The 18,570-nt window shown below is 34.9% G+C and overlaps 1 protein-coding gene across 7 annotated transcripts in view; it reads left to right on the forward strand.

The window, feature by feature from the left end:
- The window catches only part of DOPEY1 (dopey family member 1), an 86,949-nt gene that overhangs the window by 44,795 nt on the left and 23,584 nt on the right, over positions 1-18,570 (forward strand). For all 7 annotated transcript variants that reach the window (XM_005869935.2, XM_005869937.2, XM_014542652.1 and 4 more), the window contains 8 exons: positions 1,099-1,251; positions 3,384-3,484; positions 4,848-5,104; positions 7,086-9,075; positions 10,125-10,236; positions 10,343-10,525; positions 12,262-12,387; positions 16,155-16,289. In XM_005869935.2, coding sequence (XP_005869997.1) covers positions 1,099-1,251; positions 3,384-3,484; positions 4,848-5,104; positions 7,086-9,075; positions 10,125-10,236; positions 10,343-10,525; positions 12,262-12,387; positions 16,155-16,289 — 3,057 coding nt within the window. The remainder of the gene's footprint in view (positions 1-1,098; positions 1,252-3,383; positions 3,485-4,847; positions 5,105-7,085; positions 9,076-10,124; positions 10,237-10,342; positions 10,526-12,261; positions 12,388-16,154; positions 16,290-18,570) is intronic.

Genomic DNA, 18,570 nt, shown 5'->3' on the forward strand with positions numbered 1-18,570 from the left:
TATCGTACTATATAGAAAAAGATACACTTGATGTGTACTGCTTTGCCCATCTTGTTCCCACTTTTGTGTGGAGAAAAAAGATAAGGATGAGGGGAATATTAAGGTAAATAAAAGGCAATTATTAAAGCACTAAATCCATGGAGGAAATAATTTCAGCTAAAATAAAAAAGGAAAAAGGAAAGCTCTATAGAGTAAAACTTATTTCCAGATGAAGTGGTTGTGGCACTTTGCTTTGTACAACTTAGCTCTTCAAAACTCCTAGGAAAAGTTTTTCTGACTGTATATTGTTTGCTTATCATCTGTGGTGTATGACGACATTTAGGAAAAATGTAGTCTTTAATTTCTGCAACAGTACAAATGATATTCTCTATATAGAAAGAACATCAAGTATACCTAGTATTTGCATTGTTTTACATCTTAAGCAGATTTTTTTTATACATAAAAAAATTTAAACATTTCTTTATCTGCTTTCAAGTCATTGTGCCCTTCCAGATAGTTCCTGCTGCTGGATTAAAATTGATTTCTATAAGGTTGTGGTGATAAACCCTGATGATTGTACTTTTTCTTTCTTTTTTCTTTTTCTTTTTTGGAGGCACGGACGGGGTTGTACTTTTTTTTTTTTTAACACTGTCATAGAGCAAATGCTGTGTTAACATAAACATGGAGCTCTGAAATACAGATGACCTACTTTATATGCCTTAAGTAGTTTGGGTATTTGGGCTATTTCACTTTGCAACATATCACTGTAAATATTAAGTATTCAGTGTGGGAGTTATGCCCTTTTAAGGATAATGTATTCTAGCATCACTTTACTAAATGTCATTAAAATAGTGAAATGGGGATTTATTTTGGCTCTGCAGAAAGTGCTTACATGTCTGATGTTTAAAATAAATATTAAAGGACTATCATCAGAGGTTCTAAGGGCCTGAATGACAGTAGGTAGGTGAAAGGTACTTTTAAATCTCATCCCAGTGTCATAATGAGTATTAAAGACCTTCAAGTTCTGGCCGTCAGACTTGTATGTACCAGTAGGAAGTTTGTTAATGAGTTTTCATTCATGGTTTTATAATACTGTTACCTTTACCTCTTTTACTACAGCACGTAGCTTTCACACTATGGGACCAGCTGGGAGATAGCACCCCTCAGCACCACCAAAAGAGTGTGGAGCTGTTCTACCAGTTACATAACTTGGTTCCTTCTTCCAGCATCTGTGAGGATGTGATAAGCCAGCAGTTAACTCATAAAGACAAGGTGACTTCTCTTATCCTGTGTCCACTCCCCATTCCTATTATACCAAATGTAAAGTTGGGAAACCCTATGAAAATGATTGCAGCTAGTATCTGAATAAGAGAAAATAGAGGTTCGTTCAGAGTGATTTTAATGTTTTTAAAATAAAGGTTCTATTCTTTTTAGAGGAAAGTTCTTTACAAAAGCATCAGTACAATGAAAAATCAAGTAACCCAAAATCAAATACTGGGTTTATTTCTTGGTATAGGACACCAGTTATGGGTACTGATGATTAAGTTTTTTGCTGGTCCAAGTTCTAGACTCATTTCAAGAGGCCTCAGTGGCCTCAGTTGTGGTACTGATGGATACATTAATACATGGGAAATGAAATAATATGTGTCATTTACATTTATCAGCTATATAATGCTAATATGTGAGATTGTATTATTTTCATTACATTACATACCCAAAATAAGGATTTTGTATTCTAATATATAGGAAGTGACACATAGGTCAGTTAGAGTAAAGATGTCTGAGTTACAAGTGAATCTGAGAGGAAGTTGGGACACATTCTAATTGATCTCTTCCAGGTAACTTAATGAAGTATGTGGTCTTCCTGCACCTGCTCTGTAATATAAATTCAAGATTTTATTAAATAGCTTTTAGAAGTGAATTGCCCTAATTGAATAAAGCCTCAATTCTAGTGAGTTTGAATGGGTCATACTCAAAAAGGCTTTGTGTTGCCCTGGCTGGTTTGGCTCAGTGGATAGAGCATTGACCTGTGGACTGAAGGGTCCTGAGTTCAATTCTGGTCAAGGCACATGCCTGGATTGCGGGCCCTATCCCCAGTAGGGGATGTACAGGAGGCAGCTGATCAATGATTTTCTCTCATCATTGATGTTTCTACCTCACTCTCCTTTCCTCTCTGAAATGAATAAAAATATATATTTTTTAAAAACTAACAACAAGAAGAAGCATGATTAAAACAAAAAGGCATTGTGTTGAGTAAATGAAACATTTGGCAGGGTAGGGAAGTGGCAAATGGAGAAGAAAATGAAAAAGAATGAAAAGTTTATTCCCAGGAAAAATGTTAAAATTCTATTTTAGCTGCAACACATTCTTTCAAAACTGTTCAGAAATAAAATTTTAAATAAAGCCTTATATTTTAATTAAATTTTGTTTTACATTACATTACATATATTTAGGACAAATTACATACCTGTTTACTTGTGCAACATTTCATCTGTAAAGAAATACTAAGTCCTGAATAAAGATACTTCACAGCCATGTAAAAAGTTAAAGTACCTGTTATTATTTACTTTGTTTTTACATGTTTGTATTGGTTGATGTATAAACACAGGGTTTATAGGAAAAGCATTTATTATGCCCACAGAAAAAGCAAGCAGTTCTCTGACCTATCACAAGCAATTTAAACAGTCCTTGGTTTAGGGGGGCTTTTACTTGAAGGATTCTACAAGTGCTAGAGAAAGACTATAAACATTTTAATAATATCACAATTTCTACTTGATTTACATTAATACATGTTCATTATCTAATACCAAACGCTGGTCTTTCTAAATAATTTATTTTTACATTGGTCTATCCATTATTATCTTAACACTTAAATCTTATTCAAATAATCCCAAAAATAGTGTAATATTTTTCTTGTACAAATAATGTTTTAGGTGTTTAAATTTTTTAATCAAATAAACCAGCTTTGTAAGTGATAAATTTATTTGGGATAAATATATAATTTCTGGGAGCAAAAGTAAATCGTATAGTACAACAAAATCAATTTTGACTACTTAAGTATTTATATCAAAATGAGGGGGAAAAGTACTTCCTATACTGAGAATATCATGAGGCATGCACATTATCAACACTTTTCCTTACCATAAGCTAGTAAACTGATTACCTCTCTGAATTGAATAATAATCAGGCAGCATAAGGTGATCCTTTATGTTTAATATTTTGTATTTATTTAGGTATTTTCTATGTTTCTACTTCCATGAAAAAATAGTTTATTGCAGTGTTTTGGAGTATCATGAACATTGAACATAACATTCTCTCTTAAATAGCTCCTTTGATTTTTACTAAAATCACTGAATATCTTCAAAGGAAAGTAAAATAATGTAATCTCTTATATTCCTCCTCAGAAAATAAAGATGGAGGCACATGCAAAGTTTGCAGTTCTTTGGCATCTAACAAGGGACCTCCATATAAATAAGTCTTCATCTTTTGCACGTTCTTTTGACAGGTTGGTTGTATTTTATATTCAGATTTTATCATCAGATATCTCAATGCCTCTTTTCTTGACTCCTTGGTTAGTTTGGCAGGGGTAGGCAATAGCAATGTACACATTTTATAAATAGAACTTATAAATTATTGTTAAAAATCTACGCTACATTAAAATTCATGGCATTTTCATGTATCTACCAGATTTCATTTATCTGCCAGATTTGCCCTTTTTTGCCCTGGAGCACCCAGTGTCCTGCATTTATTGGATGACTGTTTATTAAGTCCCTATAATGTGGGAGGTGCCATGCCAGGTATCAGGATTACAGCAGTGGAGACAGCCTTCTTGAATCTGTAATCAAATTCAGTAACATGACATATAAACAGTACATTGTATAAGTGTTTCTCTAGCAGTTATTCTCAATCTTTTGCCTGAACTGGTATTTATTAAAATCTAAAGCTAAAATACTGACAAATCGCTTTCATGGATTCAAAGAACTTATATGTGCCTGAGAGTGGTTCTGAAATTTGTCTAGCCTATTTAGATGACTCATTCCCCAAATATGAGATTTGCATTGACTTCCAAGTAGATGCCACTTAAAAGTAGATTCATATAGTCTCACCAGCAGATTTCATAGAGGTGGCCACAAATCTATGTCTAAAACCCAGCTCAGATCACATGTCTGCTCTACTGAATTTTATGTCAACTGGTGCTTTTCAAGCAGCATCACATCTTTAAATGATCTGCTATTTAACTTCTATAACAAAGTAGGCCCTAGGTCTAGAAACTTTACAAATACCATCTCTAATTTGACGACCACATTTCCTCATCGTACAAGTGAGCAGTGAAGGCCCAGAGAAGTTGTGACTTGCCCAAGAGCACATGTGAGATAAAATGAATGGCCCAGGTTTGAATCATGGGTATTCTGATCCAAACCATCCTTCATGTGCATAGTTTTGATTCATAAAGAGAATGGAAACAGAGGAGCATGGACCAGCATAGAGGTAACATTGACTTGAATTGGAAAGGGTTCAGTATTTGGTGACAGGAATATGTTGCTAAAACAAGACTAATTTTGTAAGGCTTTTTATTATTTTTTTTTATTCTTTACTATTTATCTTAAGAATAATGTATGCTTGTGAAATTTCAAGAACCTAAGTACCTACAAAAAGGGAAAAGACAGTTTTCTCCTTCTATTGTACCTACTGAGACTGTGGGATTAAGATTATTAAAATGCTGTGGTCAAAGTTATCCTGAAGTATGACTAGTTTAAAATGGTTAATTCAAAATAAGAAACACAACTTATAATGTTAATTTTAGAAAAGTTAAGAGTGTCACAGTAAAAGTAGGCATTTTGTTCTTTACTTATTTGTGTTTATTGTAGGTCACTGTTCATCATGTTAGATAGCCTTAACAGTATCGATGGTTCTACCAGCTCTGTGGGACAAGCCTGGCTGAACCAAGTTCTACAAAGACATGATATTGCAAGAGTTTTGGAGCCATTGCTATTGCTCCTGCTTCATCCCAAAACTCAGAGGGTTTCAGTGCAGCGTGTTCAAGCAGAACGTTATTGGAATAAGGCTTGTTATCCTGGAGAAGAAAGTGACAAGCATTTCATGGAAAATTTTGCATGTAGCAATGGTGAATATCACATGCAAGTAGAACAGCTCTATTTAGAGTTAAGTTTTTAAAATAAAGTGAGAGTTGAACACAACAGTGATTGACAAGAGAATTGAATGTGAGATTGTTTGCATGGGCTTATTTTCTCCCCTCTGCATGCACTAGCAGTGCTCATGTGGGCCATGTCTGTGTGTGCTTCGTCAGTGACCCTCTTAGAGGAGTTGGATCTCTTATCAGTTGACTCTTCTTTCAAGGAGTAATCAGCACAGCATTGGTCAGAGACATCCTTCAGTTTTGATGGAAATGCCTTTAGTTTTATTTTGCAATCCTAGTCCTACACGGCTCTGCAGACACTTCACTAGGAATGTATAGTAAGCTTATAGTGCATATTTACATTTCATGAGTCATTTTCCTCATCTGTAAAATGGGAATCATAACCCACTTCTCAAGTCATATTTATGACATGTTTAGTGTAGTACTGGCATATTTTAAGTGATAAATATTTTTTTAAATTTTGTTTTATTGCTTAAAGTATTACAGAGAGTAGTACATATGTCTCCTTTTTTGTACCCCCTTGACCTTCCCTCGGCCTCCCCTACCCCCCAGTTTCTTGTGTCCATTGGTTATGCTTATATGCATGCATACAAGTCCTTCGGTTGATCTCTTACCACCACTCCCCCCAAATACTATTATTACTCTCTACAAACTGTTGGGTGAAGCCCTTTATAACACAGTATTGGATTAATTTATTATATGAAAGGGACAGAAAACTCTCACTTATATCATTTGTGTCTCAACAACCCTATGAGGTCAGCAATAAAAAAGTAATTATACTGAGCAGGGAGCTGATTCTTAGAAGGTTGTGCTATTTCAAAGGCTCACTGCTGGTAAGTGATGGAAGCTGGAACTAAACCATCCTGCTATTTCACTTTTAGTGTGTTTCTAGAGTCTTTGTTCCTTTCTCTAGATTCCTTTCCACTTCTTTCCCTGAATCTTCTAAAAAAATGCCCTACCCTGCTAATTGCCAGAACTCCTATGTATTATCGCTTTACATACCATCAGTTCCAGCTTGTCTGCTGAATTCTCATCTCTCCTCTGAAATCACTCTCAGACCTCACCTGTGGTATCATGATGCGTTCCCTGAAAGTGATAGCATTTGGTTGGTACCATTCATTTGTAACTAAGCCTTCCATCCATTCTGAAAGAATTCCATCAATGTAGTATGCTCTCCAAAAAGTATAGAAATAGATTAATGTATTGGTGATCCCCCCGCTGATTTTAAGCTCCTTGGAGGAAACAATGTTGTCTTTTTCTTCTCACCCTCATTGTCTCTTGGTTTAGGGCAGTGGTCGGCAAACTCGTTAGTCAACAGAGCCAAATATCAACAGTACAACGATTGAAATTTCTTTTGAGAGCCAAATTTTTTAAACTTAAGCTATATAGGTAGGTACATTGTTATTAACTTAATTAGGGTACTCCTAAGGCTTAGGAAGAGCCACACTCAAGGGGCCAAAGAGCCACATGTGGCTCTCGAGCCGCAGTTTGCCGACCACGGGTTTAGGGCATTACTCATACTAGATTATTCATAAACGTTTTTTGAATTTTATCAGAATCAAGGAGGTTGTATTTTTATACTTCTCTTTAGCATAACACAGGGAGGAAAAGAACACTAAAATTTTGAACTGCAGTAAAAAGGATGTCATATTTGGGGATGAGGGCAAATTTTTATATTTTATCTGTGTTAAATGTGCTCTTCTGTTTAAGTTTAATTCAATCAAATAATAGGCCTTCTATTGTTGAATTGTGTTTATTAAATTCTAGTTAATAGTTATCTGTATAATTTTCTAACTTAAAAAGTGTAAAATAGTGATAAAATATGATTTTAATAGTAAAATATAAGTAGGTTTTGAAACTAATGATTAAAGTTCTTGAGTTCAGTGTACATTTCTACATTTTCATTATTTTAAATTTTTTCTTCTTTACTATTTTTTTCATATACCAGTAAGCCAAATACAACTCATTGCATCTAAAGGAAATGGTGAAAAGCCACTTACCGTGGACGAAATAGAGAACTTTAGTCTCACCGTCAATCCATTAAGTGACAGACTTTCCCTTCTAAGTACCAGCAGTGAGACAATTCCAATGGTTGTGTCTGATTTTGATCTTCCAGACCAACAGATAGAAATACTTCAGAGTTCTGACTCTGGATGTTCACAGTCCTCTGCTGGGGACAACCTGAGTTACGAAGTTGATCCTGAAAATGTAAATGCCCAAGAGGACTCTCAGATGCTGAACGCAAGCTCCCCAGATGATGATGTTCAGCAGGTCGTGTTTGACCTGATATGTAAAGTCGTAAGTGGCCTCGAAGCAGAATCAGCATCAGCTACTTCTCAGTTAGAAATTGAAGCTATGCCCCCAAAGCACAGTGATGTGGATCCAGGCGAGGAGCCGATTAAAAGTGAAGATCAGTCCACTCAGCAGAGTCAGAGTACTTCGCTGAGTAATGAAAGTTCTCAGTTTCTCTCCGTGTCTGCAGAAGATGGCCGTGAGTGTATGGCAACTGGAATCTCCAGAAATAGCTCCTCACCTTGTATTTCCGAAACCACACAGACCCCCCATGACTCTTCTGTTGGTTCCACAGAAACCAAATCTAGACAGAGGAGTCACAGTAGTATTCAGTTCAGCTTCAAAGAAAAATTATCAGAAAAAGTCTCAGAGAAAGAAACAATCGTTAAGGAGTCAGGCAAACAGCCAGGAGCAAAACCTAAAGTAAAACTTGCCAAGAAAAAGGATGACGACAAGAAAAAAACTTCAAATGAAAAACTCAAACAAACTAATGTGTTTTTTAGTGATGGTCTGGATTTAGAGAACTGGTATAGCTGTGGAGAGGGAGACATTTCTGAAATCGAGAGTGACATGGGTTCTCCAGGATCACGGAAATCTCCCAGTTTCAACATCCATCCTCTCTATCAGCATGTGCTCCTGTATCTCCAGTTGTATGACTCATCCAGGACTCTTTATGCTTTTTCTGCCATCAAAGCCATATTGAAAACTAACCCTACTGCTTTTGTAAATGCCATTTCAACCACTAGTATAAATAATGTGTATACCCCTCAGTTATCTCTGCTTCAGAATCTATTGGCCAGACACCGGATTTCTGTTATGGGCAAAGACTTTTATAGTCACATTCCAGTGGACTCAAATCATAACTTCAGGAGTTCTATGTACATAGAAATTCTCATTTCCCTCTGTTTATATTACATGCGTAGCCATTACCCAACTCATGTCAAGGTCACCGCACAAGATTTAATAGGCAATCGAAATATGCAGATGATGAGCATAGAAATTTTGACACTTCTCTTTACTGAGCTGGCAAAAGTAATAGAAAACTCAGCAAAGGGTTTCCCTAGTTTTATCTCTGATATGTTATCTAAGTGCAAAGTTCAGAAAGTAATTCTTCATTGTTTGCTGTCATCTATCTTTAGTGCACAGAAATGGCATAGTGAAAAGATGGCAGGTAAGAATGTGATTGCTGTGGAAGAAGGTTTCTCAGAGGACAGCCTTATCAATTTCTCAGAGGATGAGTTTGACAATGGTAGCACACTCCAGTCACAACTTCTTAAAGTTCTTCAGAGACTCATTGTTCTAGAACACTGGGTAATGACTGTCCCTGAAGAGAATGAAACAGGTTTTGATTTTGTTGTATCTGATCTGGAACACATCAGTCCCCATCAGCCCATGACTTCTCTTCAGTATTTGCATGCTCAGCCAATCACATGCCAAGGCATGTTCCTCTGTGCAGTGATACGGGCCTTACATCAACACTGTGCTTGTAAGATGCATCCACAATGGATTGGTTTAATCACATCTACTCTGCCTTACATGGGAAAAGTTCTACAGAGAGTGGTTGTTTCTGTGACACTACAGCTTTGCAGAAATTTAGATAATCTAATTCAGCAGTACAAATATGAAACAGGATTATCTGATAGTAGGTAAGAGTTGATTTTTAACTTTGTTATAATTGACATTCATCACACATATAACTGCTTAGTCATACAGAATGTCAGTCACAATTTGAGTAAATAAATTAGTGGGTATCACTAGATAGGTTAAAAATAGTATGTTATTTTCACAAAGGAGAAAATTCAGCTTGAGGAGTAATAATTAAACAATGAAGATTGGAAAAGATAAGCAATGTTTAAACAGGCCTTTTTCCTCCTAAGGCATTGATGGTGAACCTTTTGAGCTCGGCGTGTCAGCATTTTGAAAAACCCTAACTTAACTCTGGTGCCGTGTCACATATAGAAATTTTTTGATATTTGCAACCATAGTAAAACAAAGACTTATATTTTTGATATTTATTTTATATATTTAAATGCCATTTAACAAAGAAATATCAACCAAAAAAATGAGTTTGCGTGTCACCTCTGACACGCGTGTCATAGGTTCGCCATCACTGTCTAAGGGCTGAAATTAATTCCGTTCTTCTTCTCTGAGCTGGCAAAAGTAATAGCCCAGTAAAGGGCTTCCCTAGTTTTATCTGAATGTTATCTAAAGGCAAATTAATTTCACACTAAATTAATTTAAAATTATAAATATTTTCCTATCTGATTTTATTTCTTATTTGGAGGATACATATTTAAAATTGGTCTGCCAAATGAGCCAGATGATTAGTAGACTAATTTCTGGTTTGTCTCCTGTATAACCTCAGCAACTACATGTAAAATATAAGAAAACTGCCGGTATTATATTCAATATTGATATGCCTGCCCTATACAGTTGCTGAAGATTTACTGGCATTGACTTTGTATAGAATGTCGTAGCCAAAAACAACTTTCGTACGTATAATGTGACTCATTTATTTTATAAATTAGGCCATAAAAGCTACTAATTTATTAACCAATTTATTATTTTAGTAATTTATTTATGTAATCTTTATTGAGCACTTACTATGTTCTTAGAACATGCTGGACATTTAATATTAATAAAATATGGACTTGTTTCTCAGAACTTATGTTCAAATGAATGCATTTTATTTCAGGCCTCTGTGGATGGCATCAATTATTCCACCAGATATGATTCTTATTCTTTTAGAAGGGATCACAGCCATTATCCATTACTGTTTGTTGGATCCTACTACACAATATCTCCAAGTAAGACTGCACAAATATTTTACTTTTTAAAAAAGATTATGAGATACAAGTCCCCATTTAAAAGCCTCAGTAAGTGATAATATGTTTTTCCCCCCAACTTTAATAGCTTTGGGTCAATGTAGACCACAGACACTTGTATGAAGCCCGCAAAGGAATCCTCTCAATCCTTCATATGATCATGTCCTCTGTGACATTGCTTTGGAGCATACTGCATCAGGCTGATTCTTCGGAAAAGATGACTGTTGCTGCATCTGCTTCTGTTACCACTATTAATCTTGGAGCCACAAAGGTTAGAAATTCACACTTCACCTGGGGCTCAAGAGTCTGTTTTAGCACTTTCCCAGAGATTATATTCAGAATTTGTGAATAATTTGAGTAGTATGTATGGCACTCTAATGTATTGAATAATTAATTACCAAATAACTTTATGGCACATCATAAAATTCACCTATTTAAAGTACATGCAATATAGTGATTTTTAAAAACATGTTTGAAGAGTAGTGAAACTATCACCACACTCTACTTTTCAAACATATCTATTACCACAAAGATTCCGCATATCCATTTTCAGTCCCTCCGTGTTCCTCCCCCTAACCTCCATACACTATTAATCTGTATTCTCTATATGTAGAGTTGCTTCTTCTGAGCATTTTGAATAAACGGAACCACGCATTATTTCATCTTTTGTATTTAGCTTCTTTCATATGACATAATGTTTTTGATGTTTATTCATATATATTAAACTTTGTTCCTTTTCAAAGGGCTTTAAAATTTTTATAGTCTTTTACCTAGTAATGAATTTTAAAGTAATCAAAAATTATGCAAAGGTATATTTGTAAGGCAAACAGAGAGATTCTAAACAATAAATAAGGAAATGGTTAAGTAAATTATTCTTTAGTGTTACATTATGTAGCTACTAATAATTGTACTTTTGAGAATTCTTAGTGGGTAGAAAAATGCTTAAAATGTTAGTGAAACAGGGATGTTACTTAGTTGAACAAATGCTGTATTTCCAGTCACGTAAAGAAAATAAATTTCTCTCAGAAAAAGGAATAAATTTCATGCGTTAATAGTGATGATCTCAGAATGATGGAATTAATGGTTGTTTTAAAAATACTGTTACATGTTTTCCAATTTTTCTACTTTATATTTAGAAGAAAATTATATGAATATTTAAAAGTGTGTTATGCTATGTCAGTTGTCACATTGACATTCCTCTATTATCTAGACCTGACTTCCTGGACATGAGTCGTGGGAACATGTTTGTGATTGGGAAAAGGGGAAGGGTTAGAATCATGAGGAAAATTTTGTCTAAGTACTGATATTTGGATTAAACTGTGGTTTTTATTTTATTCAATTTTACTAAAATGTAAGACCCCTCTCCCTTTTAATAATGAATCTACATAAAACATAATTGAATTTCATGTATAGTTGCCCTTTGAGCCTCATGGGTTGGGGGCACTGATCCCCAGTGCATTGGAAAATCCATGAGTAACTTCTGTCTGCCCCCAAATTTTTCCCCCCTCAATGTCCATGGAGGATTGATTCCAGGATACCTCCCCTGGTGTCAAAATCTGTAGGTGATCAAATTTCTTATATAAAATAGCCTAGAACAGTGCATACAATCAGTCCTTCACATTCATGGACTCCCAAATGCAGATGGAAAATAGTGCAAGTTATTTATTGGGGGGAAAATTAACATATTAATGGATCCTTGTCATTCAAACCCTTGTTGTTCAAGGGTCAACTATATTGTGTTTTTTTGTTATCTCATCACACTGATTACACTCTTGCATTTAGCTGATTCGTTGTCATTTTATAGGATTCCCCTTCCCTCCCCCCCACCCCCGTTTTAGAATTAAAATGACTACGGTTGCATATATTAACATAATTAAAGTTTCCTCTACTGTTGTTTAGGTAGCAAAACATATAAGTACTGTACATTACTTCAAGAAAAACTAAAAATGCAGGTTAGTTGTTAATGCTTTCATACTTTTTAATTCACTTGTCATTTGCTTGTTTTAGAACTTGAGACAGCAAATTCTTGAATTATTGGGCCCCATTTCAATGAATCATGGTGTTCACTTTATGGCTGCCATTGCATTTGTATGGAATGAAAGAAGGCAGAATAAAAATATCAACAGGACCAGAGTATGTATTTAACCATTTTATACTTTTTATTTTTTTGTTTGGTAAAGCATTTGGCAAGTACAGTAAGTCCTCACTTAACATTGACTGTGGGTTCTTGGAACATACTATAATGAAACCAATTTTACCATAGGCTAATTGATATAAACAACAGTTAAGTTCCTACAGCATCTCATCCATGTTATAATGAAAAGATATTGAACAAAATTGTATCATTTGATGACCTGCTGGACAAGCTAATTTTCAACTCTCCATTAATTAAAAAGGGCCAATATTGGGTGGGTAAGTAGAAAAGCAACATTTTGTACACCTGTTTAGGTAATGACTTGTTGCCTAAATTTCTTAAATAATTATAAAAGGTATTTTTTATGTGAAAAGAAAAATTAGTATGATATTAAAACTGTAGCCATATTTAGACAGCCATGATGATATAGTACAGATTATCTTTTAAATGCTAGCTATTCAGGGTACAAAGCAAGGATATAAAGAAAAGTTTTTAAGTTCACTAGTTTTTCATTATGATATGATAGGTTAAATAGTTTGTTTCTAAATGTAATTCATAAATTGTTTTTTACTAGGTTATATATGTGAAAATTTTGTTACTTTGTGACTTTGAAAGCTCAAGAAAGTGTTCTATATTAGAAATAAATAGTGACATTAGGATATTAAGGCTGTTAAATTTACATTCACACAAGATATATGATTTGTCTAGCTAGAAGTTTCTGATGTTATTTTTGTGCTGAATTCACATTACATATATGCTGACATTTCTAAAGTACTAAAAATAAACATTTCACTTATATGACATTATTTTAACATTTGAGAATTAAATAGTAGATAGTACATTGGACAGAATTAAAATCCTGGAATATGTAAAAGCAGTCAATTAGTATTTGACAAAGGAAGCAAGAACATACAATGGGGTAATGATAGTCTATTCATTAAATGTTGTTTGGAACATTAGACAGATACTTGCAAAAAAAAGTGAAACTAGATCACCTTATACCATATACAAGTATAAAACTCAAAATGGATTAAAAACTTAAATGTAAGGCTGGAAACCATAAAAATCATAGAAAACATAAGCAGTAGAATCTTGGACATTTCTCTTAACAAATCTCCTTGGGCAGGGTAAACAAAAGAAAAAAAATAAACAAATGCAACTACATTATCTTAAAAGTTCTTGCACAGCAAAGGAAACCATCAAAAAGAAAGAAAAGACAACCCATTGAATGGAGGATATATTCACCAATGATACATATGATAAAGGATTAATATTCAAAATTTATAAAGAACTCAAAAAATACAAACAATCCAAATTAAAAATGCTCAAAGGTCTCTGGCAGGTGGCTTAGTTGATTGGAGCATAGTCCCATACCAAAGAGGTTGGGGGTTCAGTTCCCAGGCAAAGCAGATACCAAGGTTGGGGGTTCAGTGTTGGGAGTTTGATCCCTGGTTGGGGCAGTTACATGGGGCAACCAATTGATGTTTCTCTCTCACATCAGTTTTACCATTTGCAACAGCATGGGTGGATCCTAGAGGGTATTATGCTAAGTTAAATAAGTCAGTCAGAGAAAGACAAATACTGTATGATTTCACTTACATGTGAAATCTAAAGAAGACTATAAACAAAACAGAAACAGACTCATAAATACAGGAAACAGACTGATAGTTGCCAGAGGGGCAGGTGATTTGGGGACTGGGTGAAAGATGCCAGGGGGTTGGGGGATGAAAAAAGTGAAGAGATTAAGAAGTACAAATTGGTAGCTACAGAATAGTCACGGGATGTAAAGTACTGCATAGGGAATATAATCAATAATAGTGTAATAACTGTGTGGTATCCGATGGGAACTGGATTTATTGGTGTAATAAGTTATGTAATGTCCAATCACTGTTTTATACACCTGAAACTATGAATATAAAGATAAGGATTAACAGTCATATGGAAAAAAAGCTTATATGATAGACAAAGACCAAAATAAGTAGATAAAAAAAGAAGAAACAATGCAGATAACAGAAGATGTGAACAATAATAATAATGTATTTCAATAAGTAAAACCATATTGCATCCATAATATAAGAGACTGGTAGAAAGATCATTGCAAAAAATTAAAATTTTTCTTGGATATTGAATTTTATAGCAGAGGCAAAACAAACTAAGAGTTGAAAGCAAAAGGGGTAAATATCAGAAATAGCATGCAAACTTGGGAAGATGGACATGGGAAAAAAGAGATAAGAAATTTAGGGAAGTGAGCCCTGGTTGGTGTGGCTCAGTTGGTTGGAGTGTTGTCCTGAACACTAAAAGATGGAGGGTTTGATTTCTGCTCAGGACACATACCCAGGTAGCAGGTTTGATCCCCAGTTGGGGCACATGTGGGATTCTCTCTCACACCAATGTTTCTCTCTCTCTCTCTCTCTCTCTCTCTCTCTCTCTCCCTCCCTCCCTCCCTCCCTCCCTTCCTCCCTTCTCTTCCTCTCTTCCTCCCTCCCTACCCCCCCCTTCCACTCTCTAAAAGAAATCAATAAAATAAAAAGAAAATTAGGGCAGTGATACTGGAGGTTCATATCTTTGCAGAAAGATGGAACAGAAAAAAATGAGGAGAGAATAATATCAAAGAAATAGTACAAGAATATTCCTTTGATAGTCACTGTGAAAAAGAGATCTCCACAAAGATCAGCATGTGATTTCAGGACACTGGATTTAAAGAGGAGATCTGAAAATATCCTCAAGAGAAAATACTGGAATAATGATAAGACTTGTCAATAGCAACACTGGAAATTGTGATGGAAAAATTAGTTTCAAACTATAATTTCATACCCAGCCAAAATGTCACTTAAGGTGTTTTGAACCATGCAATATCTAAAAAAAAAAAAAAATTTGCAATAAATTCACACTCTCAACTATAGGAAAATGCATCTCCACCAGAGGAGGATTAAACCAAGAAGGAAGAAGATATAGGATCCAATCAATAGGGGTTCCAACACAGAAGAAATAGAAAGGGAATTTCTAGGCTGATGGTCTCAGGAGAGATATCAAGATGATACTGTGTAGCAAGCCTAGAGGGCATGAACCCAGGGTAGAACAGAAAGACATTGAGCAGATTTCTCACAGAAAAAAAAAAAAAGGAGACACTAAATGGAGGAGGAAAGGGTAGAAAATTAACTATCTGGTATGTTTGAATATGTAATAAGAGGAGATTTATAGTTGCTGGAACATAGAGGAAGAATTTGTGATAGAAGTAGAGAAAACCAAATTTTTAAAAAAGCAGTGTCTTAATTCTAGGAAAAACAAAAAGTTTAATTAGAAGAGAAATGCAATGATAGTTCAATATACAGCACAACCATAAGTAGGCATGTGAACACTGGATGTTTATTTTAAATTAATGACATAACTATGTTGGGAGGATAGGAAGAAAAGAGTAAGCGACCTCAATCATTGTCTCCTAAAGTTGGAAGTCAGTAGGTAATATCTAAAATTGGGGTGGGGGGTGAAATAGGCAAATATAATAGCATTATGTATCATTCAGAAATAATAGAAAAGAGCTAAGAGTTGAACATGGTTGCTTTGGGTCATGAGAAAGGAAAGGGCACTGCAATTTTTTTTTAATCAGGCTTATTGTCCTATATGATTTTTAAAAAATGTACATGTGTTACTGATAAAAAATATAAATTTTACCTGATATATAATCAATGGACTTGAAAAATCCTTTGAAAGTCCTCTTAAAAGACTTATGTACACACATATATAAATACAGTGATGTGTTGTCCAGGTTATTCCTGCAGCCAGTGAAGAACAGCTTTTACTGGTAGAACTGGTTCGCTCAATCAGTGTCATGAGAACAGAAACTGTTATACAGACTGTGAAAGAAGTTTTAAAGCAGCCCCCAGCCATAGCAAAAGACAAGGTAAGAAGAGCTTTTCTCAGCTTTTGTTTACAGTTCTGTTTGAAAAATGATGCTGGTAGGTAAGGTTTTTTGTTGTACAGTAATGTCCTTTTTGCAGAGATGAATGCATGTGGCACTTGCACTGCTGTAATAAAAACAGTTATCAATAACTTCAGTGACTTACTATTGTGATCATTCTGTAGCTAGTGAAAAACAGTTGACTGCTCATATTTCTATATGTCCATCTAAGGCAGTCAACAGCTGTGTGGCTGAATTCTTAGGGGCGGGGAAGGGAAGGCTGGTGCGCTTCTAGTCCTTTAAAGGAAGAACACAGAGCCAGAGTCTAAGGTCTGCTTACCTCAGTTGTTGACCTTCTCAAAGCTTCTTCATTGCTTTCTCTTCTAAATGAATCTGACTCTCTTTTTTCTTTTTTTTCAATTAATGTTTATATTCAATATTATTTTGTGTTAGTTTCATGTGTACAGCATAGTGGCTAGACATTCATATACTTTACAAAGTGTTCTGCCTAATCTTTCCTGTACTCATCTGACACCATACATAGTTATTATAATCTTATTGACTATATTTCCAATGCTGTACTTTATAGCCTCATTACTATTTTGTTAACTACCAATCTGTACTTCTCAATCCCTTCACCTTTTCCTCCCAGTCCCCAATCCTCCTCCTCTCTGGCAACCAGCAGTCTGTTCTCTGTATCTATGAGTCTGTTTCTGTTTTGTTTGTTTGTTTATAGTTTTCTTTTGATTCCACATATAAGTGAAATCATATGCTATTTGTCTTTCTCTGACTGACTTATTTCACTTAGCATAGTACCCTTTGGCATAATATCCATGCTGTTGCAAGTGGTTCAGACTCTGTTCTTTTTTATGGCCGAGTAATATTCCATTGTATATATGTACCACTGCTTTTTTATTCACTCATCTATTGATGTGCACTTGGGTTGCTTCCATTCCTTGGCTATTGTAAATAACAGTGCAGTGAACATAGTGGTGCATATATTCTTTCAAATTAGTGTTTTGGGTTTCTTTGGATATATACCAGAAGTGGAATCACTGGGTCATAAGGCAGTTCCATTTTTAATTTTTTGAGGGTCCTCCACACTGTTTCTACAATGGCTGCATCAATCTGTATTACCACCAACAGTGCACAAGGGTTCCTTTTTCTCCACGCATCACTAACACTTGTCATTTGTGGATTTATTGGTGATAGCCATTCTGACAGGCATGAGGTGATATCTCTTGTGGTTTTAAATAGCATTTCTCTGATGATTAATGACAGTGAGTATCTTTTCTTATGTCTATTGGACATCTGTATGTCCTCTTTGGAGAAGTGTCTATTCAGGTTTTTTGCCCATTTTTTAATTGAATTGTTTGTATATTTTTGGTGTATGAATTCTTTATAAATTTTGGATATTAACCCTTTATCATATATATCATTGGTGAATATGTTCTCCATTCAGTGGGTTGTCTTTCTTTCCTTCCTTCCTTCCTTCCTTCCTTCCTTCCTTCCTTCCTTCCTTCCTTCCTTCCTTCCTTCCTTCCTTCCCTCCCTCCCTCCCCTCTCTCTCTCTCTCTTTCTCTTTCTTTCTTTCTCTCTTTCTTTCTTTTGATGCTTTCCTTTGCAGTGCAAAAACTTTTTAGTTTAATGTAGTTGCATTTGTTTATTTTTCTTTTGTTACCCTTGCCCAAGGAGACTTGCTAAAAGAAATGTCCAGGATTTTACTACCTATGTGTTCTATGGTTTCCAGTCTTACATTTAAGTTTTTAATCTATTTTGAGTTTATACTTGTATATATGGTGAAAGGAGGTCATCTATTTTCTTTTTTTCCATGTATCTGTCCTATTTTCCCAACACCATTTAATGAGTAGATTGTCTTTCCCCCAGTGTATATTCTTGCCTCCTTTGTCAAATGTTATACTAATTGGCCATACAGGAATGGGTTTATTTCTTAGCTCTCTATTCTGTTCCATTAATATATGTCTGTTTTTATGCCAATACCATGCTGCTTTGATTACTATGGCCTTATAGTATAATTTGATATTAGGTAGCATGCTTCCTCCAACTTTATTCTTCTTTCTCAAGATTGCTATGGCTATTCAGGTCTGTTGTGGTTCCATATAAATTTATGGAATATTTGTTCTAGTTCTGTGAAGTATGCCATTCGTATTTTTATAGGAAGTAATGTTGAATCTATAGATCACTTGGGTAGTATGGACATTTTTACAATATTCTTGCTATCCATGACCACAGTATATGCTTCCATTTATTTGTATCTTTTTCA

The sequence above is a fragment of the Myotis brandtii genome, unplaced genomic scaffold, assembly GCF_000412655.1.
Source record: "Myotis brandtii unplaced genomic scaffold, ASM41265v1 scaffold31, whole genome shotgun sequence".
In the NCBI taxonomy this organism is placed as follows: domain Eukaryota; kingdom Metazoa; phylum Chordata; class Mammalia; order Chiroptera; family Vespertilionidae; genus Myotis; species Myotis brandtii.